At 40.2% G+C, this 26,645-nt stretch overlaps 1 protein-coding gene across 1 annotated transcript in view; it reads right to left on the bottom strand.

Annotated features, from left to right (window-relative positions):
* The window catches only part of smap1 (small ArfGAP 1), a 118,893-nt gene that overhangs the window by 3,822 nt on the left and 88,426 nt on the right, over positions 1–26,645 (bottom strand). Inside the window, exons 8-10 of the mRNA XM_053332956.1 lie at positions 21,238–21,359; positions 5,697–5,889; positions 1,715–1,950 (exon numbers count right to left, since the gene is read on the bottom strand). Of these exons, the coding sequence (XP_053188931.1) occupies positions 1,715–1,950; positions 5,697–5,889; positions 21,238–21,359 (551 nt within the window). The remainder of the gene's footprint in view (positions 1–1,714; positions 1,951–5,696; positions 5,890–21,237; positions 21,360–26,645) is intronic.

The following is a 26,645-nucleotide window of genomic DNA, read 5'->3' as shown; positions in this document are numbered from 1 at the left end:
TTCATGTTATCTGTGTCATTTTAACTTATTTTTACTAAATGTCTATTTTTCTTCTTTTTTACAATTTTATTATTGTTTATTTGCTGTTGTTTTCTTGTATTGTATTTTTAGGTGCTCTATAAATAAAGTTCATTATTATTATTATTATTATTATTGTTATCATCATTAGATCATAATAATAATTTATTATGATCTAATGTAGTAGCTAATCCTCCCAAGCTAAACACAGACATCGAGCAGGATTTTAGTGAGCAGGTGAATGAATCCAGCTTTTGAATGAAGCTTTTCCATGAACCTTGCAATGGAGACAAGAGTGGCAAGAGTGACGCGTGTGATCATGGACACATGGTAAATGAATAAAAACAAGATGGGGACATATGTTGTCTCAAAATGCTAAAAGGACATAAAAATGTAAGTACATGACAAAAATGAGACTAAAAGGGAGATGAAAACTAGATTATAATGTCAAAAACATTTTAAAAATGAGACTAAAACTAATGTACATTTTCATCAGTTGACTAAAACTAAATTAAACTAGGTCTTTAAATGAACACTATTCAGCAGTGCTCATACAGCTGCATCACTCCCCTTGACCTGGAATGCACCGTGTTTGTCTGCCAGCCTCGCCACCTTCATTTGCATATTGACATCCTGTCACAATGCAGGCAGAGCGATAATAAGAAAGCTTATTAATACCAGATGCAAATGCAGAGGCCGGTCATCAGACATCATTATCCACGTATATACACATGTTGGTAGCAGATATAAGAGACGGATCATGAATATAAAACAGTGACACGGACTGACCTGCTGACAGAGATGCTGTAACAACAAGTCAGCTGGTTTCAAATGTAAGTACACTCTGTAAGTGCTGTTTGTTACTCAGCTTGTTCCAACAGTGAATAAAGGAGGTGAGGTCTCAGTTAAACTGCATCACATCTGTCATATCAGAGCTGGGCAGCACTGACTGGAGCAGATTGGATTTTAACTAGAGGGCCAATATTGGCTCCATACTGTATGTTGTTCCAACCCTGCGGGCTATAGTCACATATTTTATCACTGGCAACAAAACTGATGAGCAGAGCAGCGTTAAGAACAATAAACTAAATCACATATTGAATGAAACTGACTGCCTCTTGTTAACTAACAGTATTATTTTACACTACCTTGTTATGCCTCCCACCACAAGATGCTTCCAAGTTTTTAAATGACTTTGCCACCACTCCCCCCTGCATCACCAAACCCCCCTCCCTTCCTAATGCTGCAGAGTTCATTATATACTCGCTAATCATTTCATGGGACAAGGGACAAAAGGGAGTGACACGACAGAATTTTTAAATATTATTGTGCAATAACCTTGGTTATAAAAAAAGATTGAGTCGTTGATTAAACCTGCTCTTCTTGATGGGGTGAGGTCGTTACTGCTGACGGGGGATTGCAGAGAATTAGAGAGCAGGACGTTGTGTTAGACTATAAATTAACTGTTAGGGCTGTGGCTGTTTCACAGGTGGTGCAGAGGGAAAGTACACTATTTATGAGATTGTTCATTAGGTTACTAAATAGAGCTAACATTTGAGGGCTTCCTACAAGATTAATATGCAGAGAAACTGGACTGGAATGTTAAAATGAATGAATCACCATTAAAATGTATTCAAATACATTAAGATTAATCAGCAGCATTCCAAGTGTATAATATATGTTTTTTGTGTGTTACCTGGTTCATGTTCCACTGTCCTTGCTGCTGCCCTTGCTGCATGTTGTACATGTTCTGTCCTTGATTGGCTGGCATGGCGCCCTGCTGCATGCCCATGTAGCCGCCGTTAGGCATAGCCATGCCGGACACCATGGGCCCTCCGCCCATCATGGTGGTGGGGGGGACGGCACCGCCCATGCCCGGGGCGAAACCCTGCTGAGCGAACGGCATCTGAGGCTGGCCCATGTACATACCTGCTGGAACACACACCAGCACACACACATGCACAGAGTTAGTAACTGTCCAACAACTGTGGACACTTTCAACTTAACATAAAAGAAAAGAGAGCTGGGTCAAGGTAAATAAAAAGGTTTTCTAACAAACGGCAATGAATGCAGTGTAGCTTTGATTCACTACAAGAAATATAGAGAAGTAATACATTTAACGATCTAATAAAAAATGTGTTGGGGAGCCAAACTTCCACACAAACAAGCTGGTTTAAGACACTTTGAAAACTCAAATACAGTCACAAGGGCAAAATTAAATGCATTTTTTAGGGAAGCAATCACAACAAGTCACATAACACACAACAACACTAGGTTATCTATTACAGTATATACTGTAATAGATCACCTAGTGGTTTCTAAACTGATAGCAGCCCAAATAACTAACAACTGGAGGCTCTGCAGATTAGCTCTTAGCATGCTAAAGCTACTGAGCCTACAGAGAGCGGAAAACTTTCTCAACTTTGCTTCACCGCAGATTGAAAATACTTAAGGGACAAATTCAACAACATTTTTCATATATTTCTATCATTTATTTATGAGGCAGCCCATTTAAACCAAGCTACAAAAGCAATGTTAGCGACTAGCTGGTGAGCATAGTGTAGCTTTTAGCATGCTAAAGCTAACGAGCCTACAGAGAGTGGAAAACTTTCTCAACTTTGCTTCACAGTAGATTGTAAATACTTATGAGACAATTTCAACAACTTTTTTCACATTTGTGTGTCATTTATTTATGATGCAGCCTATTTAAACCAAGCTCTAAAAGCAATGTGAGAGACTAGCTAGTGAACATAATGCAGCTCTTAGCAGCTAGAGAGACAAATATTTCTCTCAGGAGTTGGTAGAGAGCAAAAACAGACTCTAAATGAATGTTAATGTTGTTCAATGTCAGCCAGACGTGTAAACTGACTGTTTGCTTCCATGTTTGCCTAAATGATTTCATTAAATTATAATATGTCAATTTTGTGTCCCTTCATTTGGAAAGCAACTGGTGTTCGACTATTTTTTTGTTGTCACAGCAGTACACAACCTGCCAATAGTGAAACTAAAGGCCTTCCTTAATATTAACAGAGTTTGGGCATCTTTTTAAAAAAATGCTTTACAGTCAGCTTGAAGTAAAAATAGAGACAAATATCACATATAAATGTAGGAAAGATATTTGAAAAAGAAGTTAGTTTGACTGCTGCAGGAGAATTCTAACACTGCTACACTGTTTCTTAATTGCAGCCTCAAGATTTATCTGAAGCTGTAAAATGTCATATTTTTTAATCAACATATATCAACCATCAGCCTGTTTAGCGCTGCATGAGACTGTGCTGTGGGAAAGTGATAAGTGCCAAAATAAAACACTCATTTATCAGTATTTTTTACTGAGTGGAGAGACCTGAAGAAGCAAAGAGGAGATAACTTCTATAAATTTCAATTAAAAAACCTTTGATATTAGCCTGGTGTGTTCACAGCATGGAGAAAGTGTTGGAAACTTCCACCAGCCGACTAGATGGTGAAGTATTTCTGTATCTACACTACATCGACTCAACTAGTAAAAATGGAAATTCACTTTATTGATGTACACCATGAAAAGAGGTGCTGTTTTTAATATTTTGGATCATTTTGTGATTAGATGCACTCCATTCTGTTGCAATCTAGACACGGACACACACACTCAGAGGATAAAAGTCAGTGCTTTTGGGTATTAGCCCGGTAAGGTTCTTTTGGCTTTGATCTCCATCAGCATTTATTTGGACTCAGAGAGGACAATAAGGCAGCAGAAAGCCCTTCATCCTGATTTCCATCCTAATCCTCTGTACACATCAGTATGATCACGCAGGAATATAATCAATATGCACATGTGGCTCCTGCGCTAATCTGCTGCCTGCTCTTCTCCACCATTCACACCACATGTAACTCTAATTCTTTCCCACACACACACTCCGAACATGCTCAAGGTTGGTATTATGTGTGTTATGTATGGACCACCGCCTACATCCACGTATAAAGACACACATAAACAGTCCTGGCACTTCAATCTTTACACATAATAACTGTGAGATGAGTGTGATTCTGCTCTCACTTCTCTATTTTTACTGCCGCAGTGGGACTCTGGTAAATGCAGCGTTGAGTGGACCTGCCTGCTTTCCAGCAAGCTGACCTTCCATCTGCCTTCACTCTGCTCCATTTTTATGATGCATCTTCGCTCTGATGTGTGTGTGTGTGTGTGTGTGTTTGTGTGTGTGAAAGTCTGTGGGTGTGTTTTTCTGTTTGTGTACGAACACCTATGTGTGAGTGTGAGCGCCCTCGTGCTTCTGTACATTTTCCCTGCTGCGACAGTCTGTGGTATTGTGTTTGTTTGTATTCCACATGTACAACACACCGAGTCCTTTGACCTGCCAGTCCATACATTCAAACCCTGCCACTGAAAAACACAGCTCAACTACTACCATATAATGGCAATATATAACTTTTTCTTTTACAGTTTAACAGTCAATAGGATGTATACCACATCACTGGTTCCCAACTTGGGGGTCAGGACCCCTCCAGTCGGTCACAGGATAAATCTAGGAGGTCATGAGATGATTATATGAAACCATATATCAGCTGTACAAAATGTCTTCATTATGTCTTCATTATCTCAGAAGTTGGAAGTCTTAACTGGGAATGACATTAGAAAACCAGTTTTAGCCAGGTTAGCCATTGATTGCAATACTAGTTGATATAAATGCATTACAAACACCACAGCAACATGTCCACAGATAGAAGTTGGACAGTGATGTGTGTACGACTGATTTAATGAGACTCAAATAAGACAAAACTGCTAATAAACAGGATATTACTACAACTTTCACACTGTTGATGCATGGAGCAGCAATCCTGGATTTTGAATTCGGGGCTGGTGAGGTTCTTCAAACATTTGAAGTTGGAAATCCAACTTCGGGGGACATTCCAGATGAAATTTCCTACTGGGAACTCTTCAGAGTGTAAATGGAACAAACCATTGTATAGCAGTACTGTGGCACAGTGGTTAGCACTGGTTTGATACCTGGCTGGGGCCTTTCTGTGTTTGCATAGGTTTCCCCCCATTGTCAAAAATATGTATATTAGGTTAATTCTCCGGTCAGTATCGTGACCAAGGTACTGATATAGAACTTGAGTTGGTCACTAGGTGCTGCATAGTGGTGGCCTGAGGTTCTAGGATGGGATAAATGCAGACAAATAAAGTATCAGTATTCTGATTTGTCTCTAATTTAACCAACTTTGCTTTTCTGAAAAAAAAAAAAATATCTAAGATTTTTCATAATTTACACTGTTCCATCTTAAATGTGTTCAATAAAACAACCTGGTAAAATAATATCACTCTTTAAACATGTCACAACACAAACATAAGAATTCAGGATGTGGCTTGTTATATTCTCTCTATCACTGCAAACTGTGACAGGTTTTGTTATTTCTGCACCATTATAACCAAAAGCCTTTGCACACTGTGGTTATTTCCTGTAATCGTAGTAAGAGAATATGTTCACAGCCCCAATGACTGCTGTTCAATTTTTCTGTGTACACAGACATTGTGTTTTCAGTCATAAATGAGTAAAGCTGCACAGCTCAAAGAAACTGCAGTGAATGACTTTCTTAGAACATATTTGCTTCTTCGTAACCAAACCTGGATGACGAAGGGTTAATAAAAATGGTGCGTGCATGTCTGTGCATGTGCGTGTGTGTGTTACCTTGTCCTGGAGCCGGCTGTTGCTGGCTCTGCGGCTGACTGCCCACTGAGCTGCTGGCGTACAGAGACAGGATGGAGTCTTTAGATAAAAGCTTCTTCTCCTCCGCCCTCGTGGTGGTGGTAGTGGAGGTAGAGGAGGAAGAGGAGGAGGAAGTGGAGGGGTCCGGCTGCGGGGGTGCTGTACTGGAACCAGACTGTCAGGGAGACAGAAGGAAGAGAAATGCCATCAGTTTGATAGTTTCACCGAAGCGTGTTTGGGATCTTACAGAGTCATACGTGACTGGGTAACCTTATGCATGTACGTACAGTATAATACAGTGCGGGCTGGATTTGACAAACATTAGGCTGGGTCAGTTTTTGATACCAGTGTAGATGTTGCATATCATTGTTTTTTTTGTTTTACCACATCAATCCTTTTTTTCTCTCGATAATTCACTTTGAGAAATAAGACGTTTCATAATAAAAGCCTTAAAGTGACTCCAAAGATATGAAACTATGACCAACTTTAGACTAACAACCACTCTGAAATCCTATAGTATTATGGTCTGCTGTCATATTCACACATCTGTTACAGCTGCACCTCCTGTTTTCTATCTTCCAGGTACCTGTAGCAAAATGCTCCCAACTGAAATGTTGACATTGAGTGATGGCAGTTTAACACCGATTGAAAGAATGAATAGAATAAACCCTGACCCCCCCCCCCCAGTAAAGTAGAGGCTGTATTAATGGCTGTTATTTGAATATAGCCTTTTCAGAACTTGCAGTATAAACATATAAAAATAAAAAGCTTTTCTCATTTACCAGTAACTGAAAAAATCCAAACATCATAATTGAAATGTTAAAATGTTGTCTAGACACAAGCATCCACACAAGAACACTGACTGAGTGAGACATTTAAAATCTGTCATCCAACTGGCATTTATTTATTTATTCATTCGTTCTTATTTATTTATTCATTCTTATTCACAAGAATAAAAATCTGACCAGACATTCGATGCCAGCTTTCACTTGTTGACAGTTTTCAAATGATTTAAATTTGCTTGGAGCAACAGACACTTTTCAGTCTGTGCCAAAAAAACTATATTGTAATAGGGTGGTCCTAACAATTATATTATATTATATTATGTAAATATGCATGCTCATTTAGAGTTTCACAAACACCTGTTCTGTATTTTGCTCACTATATTTGCATTTAGTCTAGATATGCAAGACCTGCAGATAGACTGGAAATAAAATGAAAAGACATCTGCTGCATTACCATAGTAACACAATCACATCACACACACCTCAAAATCAAACTGATCAACACTTCACCACCGAGTGAGCGGCTCAAGTGACAGGACAGTAGTTATTCTCTCAGGCTTGACATAAAGAATGATGTGCTGAATGACATGCTAAAATAGTTAGAGACATAGGACATGAAGATGGACATGTAGACTATAGAGTCTATAAAGAATAGACTACTACAGGAATAAATGCATTTGAGATGTTTAGCATATCTGAATATGAGGCTTTTTTCCCACCTGGAAGTACGCCTGAAAAAGTGTTTATAGTGTCTTTGTGTTCAGAACATCTTCTACACAATGACTTCTATACAAAGTCAGACAGTTAGTCCAGTTTAACCTGCATGAGTTTCTGAAGGCTTGTTTAATGTGTTTTTCTGCCAAATAGGAAATAAATTCATGATGACTGACTAATCATAAAAAACTAATCATAAGTGTCTTCCAATGTTTCTACTGCTGAAACAGAATATTTCAAGCTGTCAAATATCACTGTCACAAATGATAATGTTTGGCCGCTGCCTATAGAAGGATAGGAGAGTGTGAGCATGCAACTAAACTATGATGTAATCTATATTCCAAAAGTATTTATCCAAAAACAAAAGGTGTTCTGGGGTCGCTTTATATTTGAGCCAATACAAAATATAGAAACAAATTATTTTCTGAGGTTTAAATCATTATTTATTTATGGCACGATGGTTTAAAAATGGCTTCACTAATTTGTACAGTAAGGTAGAAATCAATACAGAGGCAGCTCCGCTCATATATCAAGTATATAACAGGGTGAAAAAAAAAGCCAAGACAGGACAAGAAAACAGGAGTGAGGAGAGCAGTTGAGAGACAGAAGATAAAAACTGAAAAGGGAGAAGAGCACGAGTTGAATGAAAGAGAAGAGAGAGAAAAGAGGAGGAAAGAGGAGACAATAGAGGAGAAGTGTTGCCGCTGTAAGTGAGACAGATGATATTAATTAGGCTACTTCAAAGAGAGGTAGAGATGAACAATTGGAGACAGGACACACACATGCCAGACACACACACACACACATACACACACGCCAGACACCCACACACACACAAGCACAATGTCTCGCTCACATACACCTTTTTATTAAAAAAAACAGGTGCACACCTATTATGTCTAATGGATGGAGCTGACAAAAAAGTAACACCTGCTTAAAAGCTCTGTACAGGTGTGTGTGTGTGTGTGTGTGTGTGTGTGTGTGTGTGTGTGTGTGTGTGTGTGTGTGTGTGTGTGTGTGTGAGAGAGAGAGAGAAAGAGAGAGAGAGAGAGAGAGAGAGAGAGAGAGAGAGAGAGAGAGAGAGAGAGAGAGAGAAAGGGAAGTGAGAGAGGACAGAGAATGGAGAGGGGAGAAGGGAGGCGATAGTCAGCTGGACTTCATGAATAAGATAAGGAGAGACAGTGTGATAAACAGTGCAACACACACACACACACACACACACACACACACACACTCTCTCTTTGGTGAAAAAAACCCCACACTTCATCCACACTTGTACACACACAAATTATACATTCTCTCAGTCACGCACAAACACAAACTTAATACTCAAGTGTGCATGCTCCTGACACACACACACACACACACACACACACACACACACACACACACACACACACACACACACACACACACACACACACACACACACACACACACACACACACACACACACACACACACACACACACACACACACAAAGCTTTGAGAATGTGTTTGTGCTCAACTGCTTAGCAGGCAGCGCTGCTCCCCTCTGTCTCTCTCTGCTGACTTTCTTTGACTGGAGGAGAAGGGGAGGAGGGGAGGAGGGAAGAGATGAGGAGGGTGAATGAAGAGATAAAGGGGGGGAAGATGGAGGAAAAGGAGGGAGGAGGAGAGCGGAGGCCGGGCTGGAGAGGAAGAGGAGGGACGGGAGGATAAAGGGAGACGGGGAAGAATGGAAGAGGATGCAAGAAGAGGAGGAGAGCAAGGTAGGGGAGGAAGAAAAAGAAAGATGGTGGAGAGAGGGATGAAAGGTTTAAAAAAAAGGAGTCAGAAAAAGAAGAGAATGAGGAGGGAGGAGAGGAGGGAGAGGCAGGGGTCCATTTTCTCTCAAGTGAAGCCAGTTAAGGTGAGTCAGGTGTTCACGGAGGCAGGATGGAGCTTCCTATTAATAGCTGCAGCACATTAGCATCATACAGGCTCCTGAATAGAGGAAGCAATGAATGGAAGGTGAGAACTATCCTCATCTGATCCGTCTGATGTCAGCCAGCTATATAACATGACTCAATCAAGGAGCTAAGCCTATTTGCTGTTAAGCTTGTTCGCCAAAAAAAAAGAAAAAAAAGAAAAGAAAAAACAGACTTTAAACCTCAACAAACTGCTCTAATCGTCGTCCGTCAGCTTCCAGCTTCCGCACAACTTTGTAGGATGGACACCACAACTCACACAGAGTCTCTGAACTTCTGTGATAAGACCTAGGATGATGTAGGAAGGAAGGGAGCAGCAACATGTTGGATGAAGTTGCTTGGAGGTAGTTTAATTAAGTTTGCGCTGAGATACGGTGAGTAACTTTTCACTGTGTGCAGCTTTAATTACGACGGAATGGTTCTTTTTAGAGTTTTGGTCATTATTTCTGTCAGCTGTAATAACATTGTACTCTAAGTACTGTAATTACTGAGATCTGGGGACACTGCGGGAAAATAAGAACCCGAGTTGCAATAAAGAATCATCCTTTAAGCTGACTGCGAGTCTTAGCATTGGGCTGTCACTGTGAGGCTGCCGAGGCGCCTTAAATGACCTCAACATAGTCAGGCTGAATTTTGCTAGGTGAAACTGAGCGAAGCGTTGAAGCAAAATGAAGATGGGAAAGAAAAAAAAAGCATCGACTGTGGAAGCTATCATGGCTAGTGTGATAACACTGTTCCACAAAGTTGAAATTCACCTCCATTCCTCACAGAAGTTAATGGGGGGTGAAATTCAGTGTGAGTCACAATGTATTTCAGGACAGGTGATGTGAGTACAAATTAATTTGAAACAGTATGTTGGTTTGAATTTGTGTGAACCTGATTTTTTTTGAAAAGGTGAAAGCCCTGATAGAAATTATACAAATGAAACATTTCAGGAAACTAACCAATATTAAAAATGTAATAAAAAACTCAACTCAGCTTCAAGCATTGTGTTGTGTGGTTCACAATTAAAGATTTAGTTGTGTGAACTTGACTCAACCTTTCTAGACATTTAGACTTGTCAAACACAGCTGCAAATAATAACAGTATTAATATAAATGTTTTAGTTTAGTTTTCTCCAATAATGGTCAAGGGTGTGGTTGAAACAAATAAATAAAGGCTGTTCCCAAAAAAAAGAACATGGGTGGATAAACTCCTGGTTACAGTTAAAGCTGCAGTGCGAACATTTTGTCTCCCCCTTCTGGCAGTTAGAGTAATTACAAACACACTGGCAACAAATGCTAACAAGTAGCCCACACCGTCACAACTGTTGCAGCTGTAAAGTGATGAATAAATTGTTTTGACACACCCTGCACAAAATGACGTTTCATTATCGTTTCATTTTCAGAATTTGATCCATTCGGTCCAATAACATTTGAAATGTCTAGAAGAGCCAAACGGTAATATCATTTATCCACGCTGAAGACGGACTGTCTGATAACCAGAAATATCTTAACACAGATAAGGTTAATGTATTTCCTGTAAGCACCGATTCATTTGACTAACACCTTTGTCCAAGGCAACTTACATTTTTACCCAACATCCACACTAATCTGGAGCAATTTAGGGTTGAATATGTAAGAATGAACCATTCATCCTACAGTTAATGTACCCAGTCTATCACCTGGGATACAGTATGTGGACAATCAAACTGCATTATCAGAGGTAAATGTTACAGACCTTAGGCATTGGATACTCCCCTCCTGCCTGCTGGGATAATTATTGGCCTGAAGTCACATGACCATGAACCCAACCCATCTTGGTAGATAACCCATTGGATCATATGTCTAGATGCACATAATTGGTTATTTTTTGTATATTTTTTACTTACTTTTACTTAACTACCCTATTTAAAAGCTCTTTGTAATGTCTTTCATGGTAACCCTGACGAGAGCCATGAACTGACACGCATTGATCTACTAATAGATTTGTTCTGTAGACTAAAAGTGTTGCTGGAACCTTGACCTTTTAAGACTGTTGCCTTTTAAAATATAAAATATAATTGTGAAATTGTTAGGAAATGACAGTAAAGATGATAACCTCACTATGTGTTTCTTAAAATCAAAGCATCTCAGGGCATGAATGCATTTTGCTTCAGTTTTACTGAGGAGACCAAACATTTTCCATTGCCCTTTCACTTCCTCCATCTCCTGTGATTGCCAGACACTCCAGCAGCATTAGCTCTATTTACACTGAAAAAAATGTGAAGCAGTCCAAGAGAATTCATGCCAAATCCAAACAGGTGGCACACAATGGGAAATGCGGCGATACATCAGTCTAACCTCACATCTAACGGAAGAGAAATTCAAGCAGAGTATATTACATGTGCATCCCTCCTTTTCTTTGTCTTTCTCGGTCATGCTGACATTAATACCCTAGCCGCGCGCGCACACACACACACACACACACACACACACACACACACACACACACACACACACACACACACACACACACACACACACACACACACACACACACACACACACACACACACACACACACACACACACACACACACACACACACAGGCCACATAGTGTGTGATGTGTTGCAGGGATCCTAGCAGCACATTGTGTAATAGAAAGCCTCTTCAACAAGGCTCCATTCTTCTCACCCAATGTTGGTGTTGATGGGTGCAGCCAGAGCTCTGAATTACCACTCTGACAGCCTTTTCCTCACTGTCGCTATTGATAGACCTCCACGGCCCCCCCACCACCCCACACACACACACACACACACACACAAAATAACTAGACTATCTTTCTCTGCACGGTTTTCCATCACTGCTTGAAATACTCATACACTCCCCTCTGATAGACCATCTGTGGCTTTAAAACCACACCAGGCTCCGTGTTGTTTGTGCTGCAGAATTTGTGCTCATTTACTGAAATCAAAAGCAACACTTGCCTCGGAAATGTGAATTAGAGAAAAGGGGTGCGCCATAAAGAAACAGGGGAAGAAAGAACAAAAGAAGAAATCGAGGAAGGAATGAAAGAACAAAGAAACAAATCAATTGCCGTTCACCGGTTCTTTGCTGGTCTCTGTTCTCTCTGCCTTTCCTTCTGCTCAACAAACTGCATTCAGCTCTTACATCCTCTCAGCAATTAACTGCACACCCTTCCTTTCTTTTCTTACTCCTGTCTCACACCACTGCCTTTATTCCCTTCTTCTATCCTTCACTTTTTCTTACTCTCACTCTCATTTCTCACTGGAATCCTCTCCTAGTCCTTTCACAGTCCTCTTTTCTCTTTCATTCTGTTTCATGCAGAAAAAACAGAGACAGACAGTCCTGGAATAATGGTCTACACTTCTACTTATTGAGACCATTTGCAGCATGTGGACACTTGGTAAGGTTTTAGTGTCTTAGGTATTTTCTTCTGCAGTGGATTGAAAGCCATGCAGAGTCCTAGTTCTTTCTTGGACTTCAATAATGGTTACAACATAGATGTATGTTCCGGACTTGGCTGCTACATTAGAAAACCTACCTTCCCTCATCAATTTAAAGCTGCACAAAATGTGTAATGTGAAAGGTGTCTCTTTTGGTACCAAATCCACAGAGATTTATGGCCCTCCTCAGCTCTGAAAAGTTGTTTTAGCTTCTTTAAGCTTGCTGTTTTAGATTTATGGCCCATATCTGTTATTTTCATTGCTTTGGTTAAGCCTCACCCAGCAGATCTATTGTGTAGGACTAGATATTATGATCCCTAAGTTGCACACTTTCTGCCAGGACTGGGATGGTCAAGTGAGTGATGGCATCCTCTGGGTTGTCAAGTGGGCGTCCTCCTTCCTCGATATGTCGCAAATAGGCCTACAACACCTCCAGAGGGTTGAAGCAGTGAATCCCGGCGTCAAGGATACCATCTACTCACTTGGGGGCCCAGGTGGAGTAAATGGTAAAAGGTAAATGGACTGTACTTATATAGTGCTTTTCTAGCCTTTCTGATCACTACTACTAAAGTGCTTTTACACTACATGTCACATTCACCCATTCACACACATTCATATATTGATGTCAAGGGTGGGATGGAGACTAACCATTCACACACATTCATTGCAATTTGAGGTTAAGTATCATGCCCAAAGACACATCAACATGGACTGAAGGAGCCGGGAATTGTTCCGCTGAACTTCCGATTGGTGGACAGCCGCTTTAACTCCTGAGCCACAGCTGCCACAGTCCTTTCTCTTCATCAGCGGTCCTTGGGAGGTCTTTGCCTGCCGGTGGACCATCCCTCGCACTTCCATCTCCTGGAGTAGTTTTGATGTTGACGTGGCTATGAACCGTCTACGGCCTACTTCAATCGGTCTGACATTTGCTGTCCACCCTCGTTGTTGCACATCAGCTGCCAGCTCTGCGCTCCTTAGCTTCTTGTGCTCGTAGGCCTCCACCACTGCATCTTCCCAGGCCAATGTGAGCTCAGTGATGTAGAGGTGTAGAGAGGTGTTTTCAGCAAACAAAGCTCTTAAAATGCAAAAATGCAAATATTAAGAACTTCTGGAGCTGGTGGAGACCCAAAAAGAGCCAAAAGGAGAGATATTTGGCCTACATACAAAAGATGGCCAGAAATGTTGTGTTTGGCCAAAAAAAATTGATGAATGCAGGTTGAAAATATGAAGAATGGAGTTTTTGCTGTTAAACTAACACGTCAACAGGTAAAACATTTCATATTCTATGTACAGCTGCATTAACCTCTCGTGTTTGCTTCCTGAGTTCTCATCTAGTCCCCGGTGATATTTTATATGATTTGATGATTAGACTTTTCTTTGTTGTCTTGGCAGAAGCTTCTCTGCCACTCATCTTCTGATTGTGTTTTCGCTCCACTGGTGCGCTCTTTGATCAGTTGTCTTTGTGTTTAGGGAGCAGACGTCTCAAAAAAACATGTTGCCGTGATATACTGGTGTTCAAAAGGTGTGCTGACTCGATGTCTGAAATGAAAATGTGTTGAGCTTTTTGTTGCACTGCCCGTTTAGGAACTTTCAATATAGCTGCAGTTTGGCGCTGGGATAGTTTTGCAGCACTCAGGAGAACAATTTAGTCCCTGACTGCTTCATTAAACCTCCTTATTACATCATTACAGACAACTGGAAGAAATTTTTAATGCTTTGATGAATGTTCCATCCTAAAAGTCTCAGCAACTGTGAGAATTACGCCCAGAGGATCATACTGATTCGTCAATATCTAGTACTAGTTGTTAAAATACTGCATAATAAAACACAACATGACAGCATTTAGCAACTGTGGAATGATGCCAACTATTATTTTCCTTTTTAAGAAATGTCACTGAATACTACAAAAATCTGCTGGCTTTGGGTAAAGACAGAAACAGTGTGATTCAAGTCAGTACTTCTGGTGTGTCTGAGCTCATCCTCTGAGAACGAGTGGTACTTCATGCTCCACGTCCTGCCTGTCTTCCGACCTCAACCTCCACCTTCCTTTATTCATCCATTTCTCTCTTAACCTGCTCTCCGCCCACGCGGCCCTCTTTCCATGCATGCATCACCTTGAATCATTTTTCTCCCCCTACTTATCTCCTCTTTCTCCCCCTCCACTTCAGGTTAAATGTTTATTGCTTCATAATGCTTCCCCCCTTCATTCGTTTATGTTTTTTTTTTGGTAAAACCCATTTAAAAACTGTCATTTCCTTACTCTTAGGTCAGGGTGAATGAGAGACAGAGGACAAGACGTAGAGGCAAAGTGTTCACATCTGTGTATGAGAGAGAGAGAGAGAGAGAGAGAGAGAGAGAGAGAGAGAGAGAGAGAGAGAGAGAGAGAGAGAGAGAGAGAGAGAGAAGAAAAGCTGGGGATAACACAAATCCTTCCCCTCCTACAAGGCTGTAATCGCATTTTTATAATTGACGTATGCGCAGATAGGCGAGCGCTCCCCGATGCTGGTTAATAGCTGCACGAATCAGCAGGCTGCCGGCTTCCTCTTTCTTCACGCACACAGCTAATCACAGCTGTAAAGCAATATCCGCCTGCTGAATCCCAAATTCAGCCCTCTTTGCGTGTGTGTATGTGTGGAAGAGTGGGTGGATATGTATTGATTGTCAAAACTATGTCCTTGTGTATAGCTTGGATGTATAGGAGAGGGAAGCTATCAGAAAATAGAATGGTTGACACTACAATGTTGATGCTATGTGTTGTTTCCTCTTGGGAGTATGAATCTTCACATTAACTTTATGTCGGAGTGAATCTGATCAGGAGAAACACTTATTATGCATCTGAGTGTTTGGACTGATGGTGGCACCAGACAAAAAGGTCACAAGGTCCAAAATCCAGAATCCAAATTGGGTTTCTTCCTCTGGGAAACAGGAACATACACACAGCCATTAGTTTGTCAGATTTGATGGTTACAAACACAAAGAGGCCATCACAGGCTAACCTTCACTCCAAGGCAGAGGCAATTATCATCCACATACTGTCAAGTAACTAACTACCTTTTCTTTAAATGCTACTGCAAATGTCAGTTAATGTCAGCTGCCTTCCATTAAACATGGCCGAAACAGAGAGAAGCAAAGATCTTTCCGGATACAAAAAACAGAACTTTCGATTGAGTCTGAAGGTAAATCACCAATAACTTCTTTTGGACCTTGGTGGTAGATAATTAAAAGAAATTTTAAAAAGGCCCGTCTGTGCCTGAGATCTCCGGTGAGCAGTCTTCTGAATAGACTGCGGACCGTGGCAGAAATAAAATAGTACTGTTTGACATTCAAATAATACACTCTGCAAGACAGGCAGTGTCTTGCAGAGTGCTGCCACAGGCAGACGGCCATGTGAGAGCAGCCTGTCTGGTTTTAAACAACCACTATGGAACAATGACTTGCAGGCTAAGAAGTGTTGTGTAAGAGTCCAAGGCCTTAACAGAGCCAGGCTCTAATGCAGTGATAAATAATAACATTCAATCTAATGAATACATCTATTCTAGCTGGGAACATCTGTCTGGAGACTAATTGAGTTCTTATGCACAAGTGAAATGTGAGTCACTCTCGACCATTTAGCCATAACAAGTTGAATATGAACATATATGTGCCTTAAAATCATTGCATCTGCTGAATGATGATACACCTATAGTAATTAAAAGCTGGTAGGAAATTGTACAAATATTTCTTTTTTTTCACTATTGTGTGTTTTGCAGCACTGTAGAGAAACTATTCGCCTCTTATGGTAAAGCAGCTTATGTTGTGAAATTCCAATCCTGTGTCTTTGTGTGTGTAACACACAAGTGTAACAAGTGGCATCAGAAATCCAGGGGGGTACCGAGGTAGAGTGGGTCGTCTACTAATTGGAAGATTGGCAGGTCGAACCCTGGTGTCTCTACTATACATGTTGAAGTGTTTTTGGGCAAGATACTCAACTGCAAATTGCTCCAGAATGCTATGCCATCGGTATGTGAGTGTGTGTGTGTGTGTGTGTGTGAATGGCATGTAGAGTGAAGTGTTTTGAGTGTTTGGAAGATCAGAAAAGTGCAGTCCATTTGCACAATATTACGTTTTTTCATAACAGTTTTAAGCAAAGGGGCATAAATTAGGCAGTTTATGATACAAGACTTTAATTATTTACATTCTATTGACATCTCAGCTACTGTACACTACTGTGACTAACATATTTTTGTAAGATATTTTTAGTTCAACATTTGCTACTGTCGTTTTTACTGGTCTTTCAAAAACAAGAGAACATTCATTCTTTATTTTGCTGTATTGTTGTGTTCTGTATATATTTTATGTTACAGGAAATATCTTTGTATTTTTGTTTTTTGCAAAAATAACACTATTTTTTTCTCTTGTGTCTCTGACTGCAAGTCAAGTTCCCCATCTGGGATAATAAACCGACTGAACTGAACTGACCTACATGATTTTGGCTGCATTAGAATTTATGCACATGTAAGCACAAGTCAGAGCTCACAAATAACACTCTGCTCAGAAATGCTTGAACGGTATGTCTGATTTATACATATATTTGAATATTTCTAACATCAAGGTGAGAGCAGATGTAAGTGGGAGCATTGTGATGGTAAGGCAAGAAGGAAAGGAGTGTAAAAGAGAGGGGGAAGAGGACATGTGAAGGGCAACAAGAAGAGGAACAAGAGATTCATGTGTAGAAAAAATATTCTTGTGAGTGAATGAAAGGAGAGGGACGAAAAATAAAGAACAGGAAGGCGGAGGAGAGGGAAGAAATCATATTTGAGAAGGTAAAAAAGTTATCAAGTGTAAGCAGGGAGTGTAGTCCATGAAACTATGGTGTAGCAATATTAATAACTTGTGTTAGTTGCATAAATACTTACTTACATATCTCTTAGGAATTGTATAACTTACACACCAAGCCACTTGAACGATGCATCAATAAAAGGCGACTCTCATTAACCTTCTGACCTGTAGCTACAAGCTAGTAAATCATGAGGCTTTCACTGCTTCTGCATTGACTTTTACAACATTACACCGACTCTTGAATATAGCTACTGTAGCAAGCGAGTACTAACTGTTATTGTTAGCATTAACCTAAATAAAACTAAATTGAACAACCTCTTTATAAACTTCAATAATCAGTGCATGGTAAAGCTAGTTAGCCATGTAGAGCAGTATTATAAGTATAAACATAGCAAGCTGTTCTTTATTTCATAATCAGTTACTTGGACAAGCTACTGCCAAAGCTAAAGGTTAGATTTCTGCTTTATTGCACAAACAGATCAAACACAAAGCAGGTTATCACCACTAACATTAACCTAAACGTATATAAGGTGGAAACCTGTTTTACAGCATTTTCAACAGTGAATGTGTAGTGCTTGACAGTTTTAAAAGTAACCCCAAAAATAATGCTAATGATATGCTAACTCATGTCCTTGACAGTAAAACTAGGTAACTACTGTAGGTAATAAGCTAGTTAGCTAGGCATGCTTAGTTAAGTTAGCAGCTTACATTCAAGTCACATTGTTTCACTTGCACTAAACATTACTCGAAAGGTAATTTTTTTACGACAAGGACTGAGTGTTGGGCTCTGAGTGCAAAATGTGGGTAACTTACATACTGTGCCTGAATGCTTCCTGTGTAGACGTTGCTGTTCTGCTAATGTGCTACTCTCCTAACGTGCTGCTCTGCTAACGTGCTGCTTAAGCTACGCCTCCTGTGTCAACATGGCATTACACTTCAGCTTATGTATTTCTGTTTTTTGAAAGGCATCAAACCTCCTTTAGAGACATCAGTCCAACTAAAGCCCCATGAACATCACGTTGGCATATGGTAGAATCAGAAACTTGTGGCTGATTGGATATTCTCTGTTTGGGGCAGGAGTCAGTCCCAAAACTGGACTGTGTTGAAGAAACAGAGAGAACCAAACGTTCCAAAATGTAAGAAGCTATTAGTTATGTCACACCATCCAAATTCATGTAATCAAGTGCTGCATAATAAGGAAAATATCCATTTTGCTGTACAACCACTGGCAGCCACCATGTCACAAAGCTTAAATTGTCACTTTCTGTTTCCGCTGCTTCATCTACAGCTCAGAACATACTGTCATTAACATGCTCCAACTGATTGGCCAAAAGGAGGACTGCATGTTTAATGTTAAATTGCATTACCAGTAACCGCTCTGGGGCTTCACAGAGAATAAAAAAGGAGGAGACTGCAGGAGCAATGGATATGGAGATGAGAGGAGGTGCGAGGCGGACACAGAGCTGCAGTAGATGGAGTCACAGATGAGGTGAACGTGGAGGGGAGATTAGAGGGTAAGTGGGAGGCTGGTAGTTGCAGAGGGGGGAGAACGCAGTTAAAGCAGCACGTAATTGTTCTTCATGCCTGGGTCTCCAGCGAGCCACTGCCTGGTCCAGTCCCAGGAGGCTAAAAGATGTGTGTGTGTGAGTGTGTGTGTGAGTAAAATCCACAATCTGAAACCTGGGATTTGGTCAGAAAGGGAAAGAATGAGTCACTGTATGGGTTACTGTAAATGTGTGTACGTGTGTGTGTGCTGTCTGTGTATCGTTATATGCCATGCATATCACGTTACTGTGTGTTTTCTGTACATAGTGTATATTGATTCCACCATTACAAAATATGCAACCGCACGCCTGCATCTGCTGAGTGTATGTGTGTCAAACAGAAAGGGTACATATGTGTGTGTGTGTGTGTGTGTGTGTGTGTGTGTGTGTGTGTGCGTGTCTGTATGAATGTATGTGTCTTCATTTCCAGTCAAGGCGGAGGTCAAAGGCTGTGCTTGAGGGACAACAACAGCATGACTCAACACTGCTCCTTGAAAATGTTTAATTCACCCAACCTCGCTCATCACCTGAGACGAGTCAGTGAAGGAGTGAGAGGAAAGAAGGAAAACTGAATGAGGAGAATACAGTCAAGTGCGTCATTGTGTCAATTTTTAAAATTATGTTTTGTTCTTTCTGATGTTTGTACTGTTTTGTTTACCCAGAAAATATCATCCATAATGTCTGCAGACACTCACTGGACACACTCACCTCCATCTCCACTACTCTCCATCAGCTTCTTAACTTTATTTTACTTCACTTTGTCCTCAATCATCATCCTCAATCAGTTCTCAAAAATGTGGAAACATCACAAGAGCTGATTATTATTTTATTTTATTTAGCTTTTCTAGGGTTTTTTTTCATTTCAAACCAAACAGAAAAAAGTCTCTTCACAAGTGAACTTGATAAGTGAAAAATTGCCCAATTTAGCTCACCTTTAGGAATATACTATATTACACAGTATAGTATACTAGATATTACACAATCATTTTCAGAAGGAGCACTGGCATTGAGAAGCAACTACATGCTGTCTGATTAACAAACATTTGGTGAGTCACATTTGGTCAGTTACATTACGTTTAAACATATATGTTTTAAAAAGGTAGAAAAAGTCAGCACATTGTAGCTTCCTAATACAGGTATAATTAAGTTGGATATCAAGAGTGACGTTTTGAGCCTCAGACTAAAGAAAGAAAGTATAGTCACCATGTTAAATAGATCAAGACTCAGGTGTGCATATAAGTGTAAAGAAGATAATACAACACATAATAGTGTGTATATAAAAAAATGTATAATAAAATGTAAATACTTATATGTACAAAAGATCCATAGACATATAGATGGAGCACAATAGCAAAACATCTGGACAACAGCCATCATAACATCAATATGGCTAGATTTAAAAAAGAGGTGCCTCTATATTCTAAAAAAGATATTCCTCACTTTTTGCACAAAATATATAGATCCACACTACAGAAAAACCCATGGAATGTAAGAGAGCACCATGTCATATATGAGAATGAGGATGTGGATCAGGACCATAGTCTATTTCATAACAACAGTAAGTTAACAGTCACAGGAATGGTAATAAAGTCTCCATTTAGACCTCTACATCTACGAGAGCATTTAATGGCTTCAATGCCAACATATCAGAGAGTGGTTATGTTGTGATGGGCTTTTTTTTTAAATGGACAGCAACTGGGCTCATTATATCCTGATTGCGAACGGCACATCTGTGTCCTGTGATCCTAGTTTTGAGTGCTCTAGTTTGTTTCCAATATAAGCAACACCACACAGACATTTAAGCAATGAGCAGACGTGTTTCTGCCTTTATAGATTCATCGTTTTGGTACAACACCTGTTTTTTTAATTCCAGATGTGTGTGTCCACCATAAGACTTTTTATTAAAAACGTAATACAAGTACTACTGTTTCTACCATAGTTCTACGTCTCCCAGCTGCTTGATTGTACAGTTCATGATTATTCCTCTCTCTGTCAGATACTGTAGACCTACTCTCTTTCTTAAAAGGACAGGGGTTAAATTAATTCAATGCTGGAGAATCTATGACAGTTTGATTTGGTATGATCCAGAGTGTGTGTGTGTGTGTGTGTGTGTGTGTGTGTGTGTGTGTGTGTGTGTGTGTGTGTGTGTGTGTGTGTGTATTTGCACGTATATAGTCGACGGAGCCACTGGAGCCTCCGCGGATTCCTTGTGTTGCAGCCTGCCTGCAGTGATAAGCAGATGATGAAAGCCTGTGTGTGTGTGTGCACGCGTGTGTGTGTTACCTGAGCCTGCTGTGTGTTGTTAGACGAAGGGAGAGGGTTGGACACCATTGGTCCAAAGATGTCCAGTTCATCGCTGATTGGCGCAGCGCTGCCCGAGCCCTTCCCACCAACCTCTGGAGCATCTGAGAGAGAAATACAGAGAATGTTTTATTATTGCAGAGATTAGATTTTTTTCTTTTAATACCAAGAAAATCTAATAAGAGTTTCATTTGCTGTAAATTTTGGATATTTATGACACCTGCTATAATCCCTGTATAATCCCTTTTTCTTATTTAGCAGGTGATTAATTATGTTCTCTTGAGGTATATGCTGTAAATAACCTTCTGTACATTTTGTAACTAGGAGACTCAGTGTCAGGTAAATTCATTGAGAGGCAGAAAGGTAGATTAATACACACAGAATATGTGTAGAGCTGGCAAAAAGAAGTATTATCAAATATGACCTTTACAGTACATAAACATGCAAAGTGCATTTATAAGATTTATGCATTCACACACATTTCCAAGTTTAATTTGCAATTACCACGCTCGTTAACGAGAACATCCTCAAGAAAATTCTGATGACTGCACTCGTTCACAAGTTGAAAAATGACTTCATTCACGCTCCTCTTTTCCCTCTTTCTTGCTAATTAATTGCCTGTAATTGCACACACAGTTATTTGACATGGTGACACAGTGCTGGTTTAATTTTGGACGTTTTCATTAAAGTTCAGTTGGATTAACAGGATCCTAATATTGTAGAACTCTAACAAGACACTTACTGTATGTCAAAGAGTTTAAAGAAAAAGCTTTGGAAATATGTTTCAAGATGTAGAAACAGGGTTCTTCCTGTATCTTCTGGCAAAATGCAGCAGATGCTTCTCTGCTCAAGGACTGAAAACTTCCAGTAGAGAAAAAAGGGGACTGGAGCACACCCATTAATTTACAGCCTTTAACTCTATAAACAAACTAACATTTCAACATTACTAAATCTTCATCAGAGTCAGAGACCTGGTTTACACAGAGCATTAACATGTGTCTCAGGTGATCCGATCACAAGTGGACAGCACTAAATAGAAGTGTAAACGACCTCCGAGACGTATCGTAATCCGATCACTCAAACCGCTTGTCGAGGTGTTCTGGGACACATTTAACCACATATGTTTTGTAGTGAAAATGCTAATGATGTGTCCAGATGTGTCCCCAACCAGGATGTAAAAGGAAAATATGTCATCAAACACCCAGCTAGAACCCAGTTCTGCTTAAGGTGTCTTCTCGTTAAATGGGAGTTTTTCCTTGCTGTTGTTGCAAAGTACTGTTCATGGAAGAATGTTGGATCTCTTCAAATTAAATGAAAGAGTACAGTCTAGACAGTCTAGAAAAGTGTCTTGAGATAACTTTTGCTGTGATTTGGTGCTACATAACTGATTGATTGATTGATCAATCAATTCAGGACTTCATGTTTGTTTTGGTTAACAGTTGAAAGAATGGAGATGAACACAGATGTATGTGGTTGCAGTAATCTGAACAGTTAGAATAGCTTGTTGTTCTTAAAACATTTTAACATTTTTTTAAGACCACACTAACAACTAATCGGGCGCTTGGCTGACTGATGTAATAACTTTAAGCCAGGCCATTTGACCTAGCATAAGTGATGTAGGTAGCAACAAAATCTGGACACAAGTGCTCAGCTTGAGACACATAATAACGACAGGCGTGAACAGCAATGTGTCTCGGCTGTCCACTTGTGATCGGATCACCTGGGACACATGATAATGCCTTGGGTAAACAGGGCCAAAGTGGACAAAGATATGAGGCGAGGAACATAGTCTACCTAGACCAGGTGTACAATTGTCATTGGATAACTGGTTGAACAGGATTTCAAATCTATTGGATAATGAAGCAAAGGGAGGAAGATGCCACAGTGTCCAAGTGCCACACCGTGGACAAGAGAACATCCGTCAAGGATGACAAATTAGAGGAAACGTGACAAATTCACTTCTTCATTTATGCCAAAGGGCTCCACCGTGTTCAGAGTGTGAATCCAATACGTGGAGCAGTGCAGATGATGTCACCACCTCTAAGTAGAGGGTGGTAGAGGGTGATTTTATTCCTATTCCCCAGAACTTTAATGATGCTGCAGAGCCATGGTTAGTCTGCATATTATGTCCAGCAATTGTATAATCCATGCTTTGTGTAGGTGTTGCAGTCTTATATTCAGATGTGCAAATCTTTAAAGCTCTTTGTGTTTGTTTGACATGAACTAAACCACAGGGACATTTCAGCATATAGACAATATGTTAATGAAGGATATAATGGAGTATTATTTTTACCAGTATATGTAAAGTACTTGGTGATTGACAAGCTAGAACATTGTGCAGAATGGCCACAGCAGTAAAAATCTGAGGGTTGATTAGACAGCTGGGTGTCAGAGTGACACTAGAAAACCAACTACTGTATGTCCTCTGATGAAGACACAGCAGTGTTGAAACAATTAAAATCTGTAAATGAATCAGTGTTCTCCAGTCGCTCCTTTTTTCCTCTAGATATTTCCACGTGTCAAAATATTTTGACACGTCATGGCAGCACAGGTGTAGCTAATAACAGTAATGATGGCTGCAGTCCATTGAGGCGTGCCAGATGCCCTGGGTGTGTGTGTTTACTCACTAACATGGTGAATGTAGATGGAGCGGAGCCATCGTTATTGTTAATAATAAGTTTTAATAAGTTTGTTTCCTGCTCTGACAAGTTCAAATGTCTGCTGTGAAGAAGTCTGATGTTAACTTTTGAAATCACAAAATGAATTACATGACATATTAATGGTAAGATCATTTGCATTCCATTTCCATGTGATTTTGTGCAGGTAAAATGAGTCCAACCTCTTTTTATTTACCTCCTGATTGCCAAATTTGCCACATATGAGAAAGCATAATGTAAAAATGAGTATGAACCAGGCGGGGAGTTCTGGTCCTCTGCAATGAGGCCAACGCAGAAGTAACTTAGAACTCCATTCTATCAAAAGGCCACCAGGGGGCGACCGTTTTGTGTTCAAAAGGACTTCCGTCTCCATACAAGTCAATGGAGAAAACTTCTCACTTGATTTCTAACCTCAGTAAACGTTTTCAAAATGTGTTTATGGTCTCAATCGCTAGTTTAAAGCCTTCTTCAATGCAGTATGATGTTCATTTGTGATATTTTGGCCTCTCTGATTTTACATTTGACGATAAAGCAGGGTATGCATTAGGGCGTGGCTACGTCGTGATTGACAGGTTGATTGATTCACATGTTCAGGAGGCCGGACAGATTGACTGTATGGAAATAGCCTGTTTCACACCGACAGTTTTCTCCAATTTTGTGGTTATGGTTCGAGATCCAGCCCTCGCAAACTCCCCCGCTCCGTCCTCTTGCTCCTCCGGATGCCCATATAAGTCGAATCCGTGTTCTTTTTTTCCCCAACATGCAACTCAAATTTTCCAAGATGGCGCTGCTCAGATCTGATACTATTGGCCTCAAAGCAGCAGTCCATAAACCAATGGGTGACGTCACGTCTGTTACGTCCATACAGTCTATTATGAACTGCAACAGAGCTGAACAAACTAATGTTAACAGACCGAATTGACGTAAGCCTCATGTCAAAACAGACCTGAGGACAACAGGCGTTAACTCAAAAACGAGGTATAATTTCTTTTAAATGAAGCCCATTGACCATGATTTTCCAAAAAAATGTAAAATCTTGTGTTAATAAGTCAGAATGAAACAGGTCAAAAATGTCTAACACAGAATTTGGTGATCATTTATACCATGTGCTTTATAAACTGTCAAACCGAGTCAATTTTGACCAGGGAAGACAAAAGTTGCATGGTCAACAGGAAAACAACGGGAGGTATGACTGAATAACATATGAATTAAACATATAGGATAGTTGGCCAAAGCTTTACAACACATGAGGGATGCCAAAAACACAATGACTGTAATAGCTAATAACAAATAGACAGACAGTTCTAAAGAAATTTCTCCCTGTTTCCAGTCTTCATACTAAGCTATGCTAAAAGATAAAAAGTAATCAGATGTCCCAGAAATGTTAAAACTAGTCCTTTAAAAGTAATGTACACTGCAGCCTAAATGGTTAATCTCTTACTGTTTTAAAAAGTAAGAGCTGCTTACTTCCCAAGAACACTTTAAGCCTCTTGTCATCTCTGATGGGTAAACTGTCTTTTTGTTCTTCAAACACATGAGATAAATTAAAAGTATGGTAATATTCCAGCTTATCCTGAAGTTGTTTTAACTACAGTATCATCGTGGAGACTGTTATCCAGACAGAGATGTGTTTCCATGGTGTTGAAGAAGAAACCCCCCAGTACACAATATACAGTACTGTATGGTAGACACAAAGAGGGAGACTGTGATGGAGGGGCAGAAAGGCAGAGGAGGAGGGTGAGAAGGGGTGGTGTAGTAGTGAAAAGGGAAAAGGGAGTAAACTGTGTGTTTGAGAGCCAGCGAGCAGCGGAGGTCATTTATATAACCACAGTGATGAAACATCCATAATTTAGCCCCTTTTAAAGTGTGAACAGGACTGAGCTCCTTTAGCCAGACAGCGGGGTACAAGGAAAACCATTTACTGTGAGACGGCGAGGAAGACCACTCGACATCCTTTTTAAAACCACTTAATGAAACTCATTTTACAAGAATTACTTTGACTGTGGCGTCTTCCATCCCTAAAATTTAAACTATTGATTTCTTCGCCCTCCATCCATCCTTTGACGCCCGCGTGTCATTTATGAGGCTCGGCTGTTATTTTGATTGTTAAATCACTTTGTAAATTGCTGTTAAAGAGGGCTCACTGAATAAAGCCTGTAATGATGATGATTAGTGCTTTAGGGGTCTGACAAGAATGACAGGTGTGAGTCACACTGTAACATATTGAACTGGAGAGAGAGAGAAAATAGGATTTCATGTGCATAAATTACCCTCCTATCACTCTAATCCACTCCTCTCTTACCAAAAAACTCATTCACCCATTGCCATGGAAATGAGCTGGAGGGAGAAAAGGGCCATCATCATCATCACCACCATCATCATCATCATCATCATGTCGGGCAATGTGCCCACCATCCTTTATTATGGGATGGGGCCGCTTCTTGAGAGTGCTCTCAACTTCACCATGGAAACAGACCAATAGTTCAGGCTGGGGGTGTGTTTTATAATCATCCCCGAACACACACACACACACACACACACACACACACACACACAGAACTTCCCAGTGATACAGCGACCTCATTCAGCAGTAGGGGGCTGTCACATTCACGGTTCGACTATCACCGCGAGGGGTAAAATATCTGAGCTGATTAAACGCCGAACTGATTCTAATTCTTCACCCCGATCCAAACATTTCACACAAATACATGCAAACATTTTCTATGATTATCA

Source organism: Scomber japonicus, chromosome 14 (genome assembly GCF_027409825.1).
Source record: "Scomber japonicus isolate fScoJap1 chromosome 14, fScoJap1.pri, whole genome shotgun sequence".
In the NCBI taxonomy this organism is placed as follows: domain Eukaryota; kingdom Metazoa; phylum Chordata; class Actinopteri; order Scombriformes; family Scombridae; genus Scomber; species Scomber japonicus.
This window is presented reverse-complemented; position numbering and strand designations above follow the sequence as displayed.